At 55.8% G+C, this 6,259-nt stretch overlaps 1 protein-coding gene across 1 annotated transcript; it reads right to left on the bottom strand.

Annotated features, from left to right (window-relative positions):
• Positions 1–133: 133 nt before the first annotated feature.
• LOC148901015 (annexin A2-like) lies at positions 134–6,246 on the bottom strand. The gene is made up of 13 exons (XM_088993157.1): positions 6,179–6,246; positions 4,363–4,435; positions 4,174–4,267; positions 3,917–4,011; positions 3,721–3,834; positions 3,266–3,356; positions 2,946–3,025; positions 2,812–2,871; positions 2,650–2,743; positions 2,454–2,549; positions 2,323–2,381; positions 2,122–2,244; positions 134–291 (listed from the first exon to the last, which is right to left on the bottom strand). Exons 2-13 carry the CDS (start codon positions 4,411–4,413, stop codon positions 232–234), a joined length of 1,017 nt encoding a protein of 338 aa, XP_088849283.1. The 5' UTR covers positions 4,414–4,435; positions 6,179–6,246; the 3' UTR covers positions 134–231.
• Between the last annotated feature and the right edge of the window lie 13 nt (positions 6,247–6,259).

Below are 6,259 nucleotides of genomic sequence, written 5' to 3'. Positions count from 1 at the left end.
CTTTTCCCGTACAAGGGCGACGCCCTCCTGCGACTCTTGGCGCAAGTCACGCGGACCAACGCGTCAGCCCCCGGGCGTGCGTGCGCGCGCCCGCCCGCCTCGCTTTTGGAAATGAGCATCACAAACGCTCTCCTGACGCTTTTTCAAACTTTATTTCTCCACTGGGACAGCGACGAGCCGTCGGCGCCCGTGCGACGGCGACTCGGCCGAGTCGGCGCCTTTGGGCCCGCTTCAGTCGTCTCCTCCGCACAAGCTGAGCAGCGCCTTCTGGTAGTCGCCTTTGGTGTGCTCCTGAAAGGAAAACGCTTGTCATGTGTCGTTCGCAAACGATCCGGATCTCTGAAGTGGACCAAGAGAGCCGGCTCCTAACAAGGGAGCCGACTTTTTTCCCCTCGATTTCCCGCCCCCAGTCGTCGGTTAAAGCCACAGGTGATTGGTCAAGATCCGTAGTCGAGGAGGGACGGGAGAGTCACAGACACACACAGCAGTGAGGAGAAGGGGGAGGGCTTAGAAAAACGATTGAAAATGTCAAAGTGGCGACCTGTCTGCTGGATTGTTTTGAGTTGAATGAAAGACACATTTTGGAGAACTTTGCAGAAGAGCTGGGGAAGGAGCTACTGCAGGACGCATGCACTGTTTTGGAGCCATTTGAGCAGCTCACTGGACAAATCACACATGGACAAATATTAGCACATTATGCTGTTATTATTATTCAATTCTTAGTAATTTTAAGAATTGGTATTGGAATGGGCAGCCCGGTAGTCGAGTGGATAGCACACCGGCTTCACAGTGCAGAGGTCGCCGGTTCGCGTCCCGGTCCGGCCTCCCTGTGTGGAGTTTGCATGTTCTCCCCGGACCCACACTCCAAAAACATGCATGGCAGGCAGATTGACTACTCCAAATTGTCCCTAGGTGTGAGTGTGAGAGTGACTGTTGTATGTCTTTGTGTGCCCTGCGATTGGCTGGCAACCAATTCAGGGTGTCCCCCGCCTCGTGCCCGAAGACAGCTGAGATAGGCTCCAGCAACCCCCGCGACCCTAATGAGGAAGAAGCGCTACGGAAAATGAGATGAGATGAGAGGTATGATGTCATTATTAATATGAAAAGCAAATGAGTGACAGCTGATCATCAGACCAGAGTAACCACAGGGAAGGTGAAAGTTAGCTAGCATCCACTAACTCTGTGCACATGTAAATCAAGCCATCTCAATAAAAATATTTGATATTGTGTATTTTTTACATAAGTAATTCGTTTTTCACATAATTTGACGTGCTTTTAGGGAGTTAATTAATTTAAGCAACCAAAAAACTGAGGAGCCAATTGGGAGCCAAATGAGCCGGCTCTTTTTAGTGATCCGAGCCAAAAAAGCGGCTCTCTGAAAGGAGCCGTAATTGCCATCACGAGAAAGCAGATCCACTCAATAATAATAATAATAATACATTTCATTTTTAATTTGGACTCAAGTCGTCGCCTGCTTTGTTTTGTCTTTCATTTCCGTCTTTCCGTGCCTGCCGCCAAGGAAACAAAAGGCGAGTCGCTGACTGGCTAGCCGGCGAGGGCGGCCGGCCAGTCGCCGGCTAGCCAGTCGCCTTAGTTTCCTTGGGGCTGGCCGCTTGCGTTGGTGGTGTGAGGCCGCCATTTTGTTTGACTGGGCGGCGGCGTACGTGTGGCGCGTTTGGGGACGACGTGTAAATGTTTTTTGTCCTTTGTCCTTGACACGATCCCTGTTTGATCAGCCTTATTGTGCCTTTGCTTGTGCGACGTTTTGTTTAGCGAGCGCTAACCAGCAATAAAAAGTGGCAAGCAGATGCGGCTCTCTTGGATGTTGTTGTTGCGGGAAATATGTTTGGCCGCGCGCCATGGCGACCCGTTTTGCCGCGGTGGCGCTCGGACGGAACGGAAGCGCCACGGAGGGCGCACGCTCGGGGGCGGGCCTCACGCACGCCATCCGGCGACCCGCCGCCAAATTTGGCGCCATCGTCTGAGATGAAGGCTCCGGCAAAAGCGCGATGGGGTCTGAGCGAACGTTGCCAACATTGATTGATTTGATTTGATCAAAGTATCGGGGAAGGAGTGGGGCGCGTGTTTCTGATTCTGGCCGCGGATGCTTAAAGCGCTCACGTTGATGGCGCGGTAGAGCGAGCGTCCGTGCCGCTTCTTGAACACGCTTCGGATCTTCATCAAGTCCACGTGGCAGCGAGACACCAGGATGCGAGTCACCACTTTGTCCTTGGCGCCTTTGCCCTGAAAGGGGCGAGCGCCGAGGTCAGGTGGAGGTCACCGGCGGAGGTCACCGACTGGGACGAGGCGCCTTTTCGTTACCTTCATAGCCTCGTTGAGTCTGTCAGCAAAGTACGCCTGCTTGTCCTCCAAACATTCCACTGCGCGCACGCACGTGCAGACTTAGCCGCCGTTGCTACTTTGGCAACGGGGGAGCAGAGGCGGCCACGTACCCAAAGTCAGGAAAGATTTTTCCAGGTCTCCTTTTACTTCCTTGCGGATGCTTTCCTTCATGTCGTACGGACTGTAGCTCTTGTAGCGTTCAAACACTGCCGCGGGCGGACGCAATGAGCGATGGGCGGGGCCGGGCGGCGATGGGCGGGGCCGCCGGCGATGGACGAGGCCATGCGGCGAGGACGGGCGGCTCACCTCTCTGCAGGTGCGAGGCACTCCTCTGCGTCAGAATGTCGATCCAGACGGCCACGTCGGTTCCTTTGCGCTTGACGCCGGCTTGGTAGAGGCTCTGATGTCACAAGGGGGCGCGGCTCAGTGACCGACGGCGGCAATGATTGATGGATTGGCGGCTTGAACCTTGGCGTCGTCGTCGATCTTCTCGTAGTCGACCACGTTGGAAGGCTCGTCTCGCGTGGTCTGAAGGCAACCGCAGGGGGGTGAGGTGGCGCCAGCGGGGGGTCGCGCGCATCGCCCACGAATTGGGGGCCAACCTGAATAAGTGCCAGCAGCAGCTTGGCAAAATCTCCCGAGGTGTCTCCCGCGACGTCTTTCTCCAGGTCCTTCTTAAACACTGAGGACGGACGCGGCGGCGGGTTGGCGTCCCGTCACTCGTCGCTCGGACCCGAGGGAGTCGGGAGCGAGCGGGTCAGGATGCCATGGCCAGACCGGAACGGGACAAGGCCGAGGTCGGACGAGTGGGGAGGCCCATGTTGCACGTGTCCCCCCCTCCCCCTCCCTCCCCCAGCCACTTCACCGGATCTGCGACGGCAAACGTGGGCGAATCCCGTTGAGGACGGATGCTAGGGCTCACCTTCTCGGTAGACTTTTTGGATGTGGGCCAGTTCCCGGTCGCTTCGGGAGCAGACGATCTCGATCAGCGTCTCCTCGTCCGTCCCCAGACCCTGTTGGGGGGGGGGGGGGAAAAAACCAATCATGGGCTCTACCTTTCATTCATACGGCGGCGGCGGCGTCATCAACGTTGTTTTCGCTGTCCTCATTGTTCTTGTTGTGGCGTCTATGACCTTTGCCCTCAACGGCATCGTCGTCTGCGTTTTTTGCATTGTGGTGGTGGTCGGCTTGGTCGTGACCTTTGGCCCTGTGGCGTCTTCTACAAAGTCGTGCTTGCTTTGGTCGTCATGGACGGTGCGACTGTCTCCTTTAGCGGCTTTGCTAAATGCGGCGCGTCATCTCCGTCGAAACGGTCGCCCGCCGTCACCCCGTCGTCACCCCGCGGTCGTTCGGGTCAGGTCTTTGTCGGGGACGCACCTTCATGGCGGCTTTGAGCTCCAGGGCGTCGTACTGGGCGGGGCTCTTCATCAAGCCCAGCATCAGGGCCTCCAAAGACCCCGACAGCGCCCCCTTCAGGGCCGTCTGCAGGTCCTGAAATGCAGGAGGCGGCGGCGTCACGTGGCCCGGTTCCGGCACGCCCGCGTCCCACCCGGCAGTGGCGGCGGCGGCGCACCTTTTTGGCGAGGCGCTCGTACTCGAAGGCGATCTCCCGCCGCTGCTCGTACGACCTTCGGGTAAGGATGTCGATGACGCTTTGCTCGTCCACTCCTGAAAACGAGACGTCAGTGAGCGGTCAGCGTGTCGCCGGCTTCCGTTCCGGCGCTCCTTTTCCCCCCCCAAATTCTGCCCTCTCGCTTTCACGTGACGGCGGCACGTGGCTCTCCGTCAGCCTTTCGCTTTGCGGCGGCGATGTTTGATGCGCGGAATGACCTTTGGTCCTGAGGGCGGCGTCCAGTCGCGCGGCGTCGCCCAGTGGGTCAAAGTCTCGGAATGCCACCACGGTGGGAAAGAGAGGCTCCTCCTCCTGCGGAGGAGAGACGGCGGGCAGTTTTGTCAGATTGGCCGGCGCGAAGATGCCGACAAAGGAGGACTCGCCCGTTCCTTCCCGTTCTGACTCACCGTGCCGTACGACAACGTCAGCTGACCCAGAAACTCGGACACCAGCGCCATCTCGATTTGGTTGACCTGTGACCTGCGCGGGGAAAGGGATTTTCAATGTCGAGTGACGGCCATGACGGGGGAGTCGGCAGCCGGGGCAAAATCTCCCCACGCGGCCGGCGCGTTGGCAGATGGATTTGGTAGAAGGGCCTCGACCCCCCCCCCCCCCTCCTTTGCACCAAATGCATCCGCGACCAAGAGGGAGGGGGCCGGCCCTCTGGGAGTGGGTGGGGCAAAACGTGTGGGGATTTCGAACCACACACTAGTGATGGGAATTCCGGCTCTTTTCAGAGAGCCGCATCTTTTGGCTCGGGTCACTAAAAAAGCCGGCTCTTTTGGCTCCCAAATGGCTCCTCAGTTTTTTTGTTGCTTAAATTAATTAGCTCCCAAAAAATGTTGTCAAATGATGTGAAATACGAATTACTCATGTAAAAAATACACTGTATCAAATATTTGTATTTATATGGCTTGATTTCGATGTGCAGAGTTAGTGGATGCTAACTTTCGCCTTCCCTGTGGTTACTCTGGTCTGATGATCAGCTGTCACTCATTTGCTTTTCATATTAATAATGCTATCATACCAACTAGTAAAAAATATCATCATTGAATAATAATAATAACAGCATAATGTGATAACATTTATCCACCTGTCGACCCTCCTTCTCCTCACTGCTGCATGTGTCTGTAATTCTCCCCTCCCTCCTCTACCACGGATATCGACCAATCACGTGCTTCAACCGAAGACCGGGGGCGGGGAATAGAGGACAAAAAAGTGGGCTCCCATTTCCGGCTGCTTGTTAAGAATCAGCTCTCTTGGTTCACTTCAGAGATCCAGCTCTCAGAAGCGGCTCGTTTGCGAACGACGCATCACGATTGCACTCCGCTGTGGGGCGCGGCTTTGCGTTCCGGCGCCGGGCGAGGCCGCAAACGCTGATAAGGCGCAATCAAACTTTGAAGCGGCCTTTCCGCTTTTCCATCCAAAGTTCAAAGTTCACCGCCAGCAGAGGAGTAAAAACGGTCTGAAAAAAAACTCAATGTTGCACCAGAAACGTGTCATGGCGGAAACGTTGGCACTTTGAAATCAAAAGACGGTCGTCGGCGCTGGGAGAAGCAAGCCCCGCTGACTAAAGTTCGCTTCAAGCTGAGCTAGCTCGCACGTGCTCAGGCGACCAGACGAAAAACTGTTGCTGGCGGCCGCAACAACACATGATGAAAGAGGCGAGCGCGTCCACCCCCGACGTCTTAGATGGCGCTTTCATGCTAACACGTGGCCGTGAGAGGCCAAGGAACCGAGGACTCAGAGGGAACCGAGGACTCGGAAGGAACCGAGGACTCGGAGGGAACCGAGGACTCGGAGGGAACGATGACTCGGAAGCAACTGAGGACTCGGAGGGATCCGAGAACTCGGACTCCAACTGGACTCCAATCCTGCGGCCGTCGACAAGGCACCCGGACCGGCCCGCTAAATCTCGGCACCACCCGTTGGGACTTGCGAGGACATTTAAGAGAACCAACTAGCCTTTTTGGATTGTAAAGTAATTATAAAAGATGACAGAGCGCTAAAAACAGAAGTCTTTAGGAAGGCTACGCACACTGCCAATACTTACTTTTCAAATCTAACCACCCTCTACAACACAAACTAGGAGTTATCAGAACCCTCCAGCATAGGGCTAAACTAATACCTACAAGCGTCGAACGACACCGGAGCTCAAATGAAAACAAGTTCCCTTCTGTGTTGGTCCTATCAAGTGTCAACATGTGAAATGTGTCTTCTTACCTTTTCGCACGCTCGCACCAGCCCAGCAGAAGCGAGGCGTGCACACCGCCGCCGCTTTTTTAATAGCGCCATCCGCAGTCA

Source organism: Hippocampus bargibanti, linkage group LG03 (genome assembly GCF_051943395.1).
Source record: "Hippocampus bargibanti isolate YZ-2025 linkage group LG03, ASM5194339v1, whole genome shotgun sequence".
NCBI classification, from domain to species: domain Eukaryota; kingdom Metazoa; phylum Chordata; class Actinopteri; order Syngnathiformes; family Syngnathidae; genus Hippocampus; species Hippocampus bargibanti.
This window is presented reverse-complemented; position numbering and strand designations above follow the sequence as displayed.

Excerpts from the sequence above, each read along its gene's own strand:
- LOC148901015 (XM_088993157.1), bottom strand. The coding sequence starts at position 4,413 with ATGGCGCTGGTGTCCGAGTTTCTGGGTCAGCTGACGTTGTCGTACGGC. Across the intron at positions 2,550-2,649 it reads TGCCTCGCACCTGCAGAGAG|TGTTTGAACGCTACAAGAGC; the intron begins GTGAGCCGCCCG and ends CGCCCGCGGCAG. Across the intron at positions 2,245-2,322 it reads GACTCAACGAGGCTATGAAG|GGCAAAGGCGCCAAGGACAA; the intron begins GTAACGAAAAGG and ends CGCCCCTTTCAG.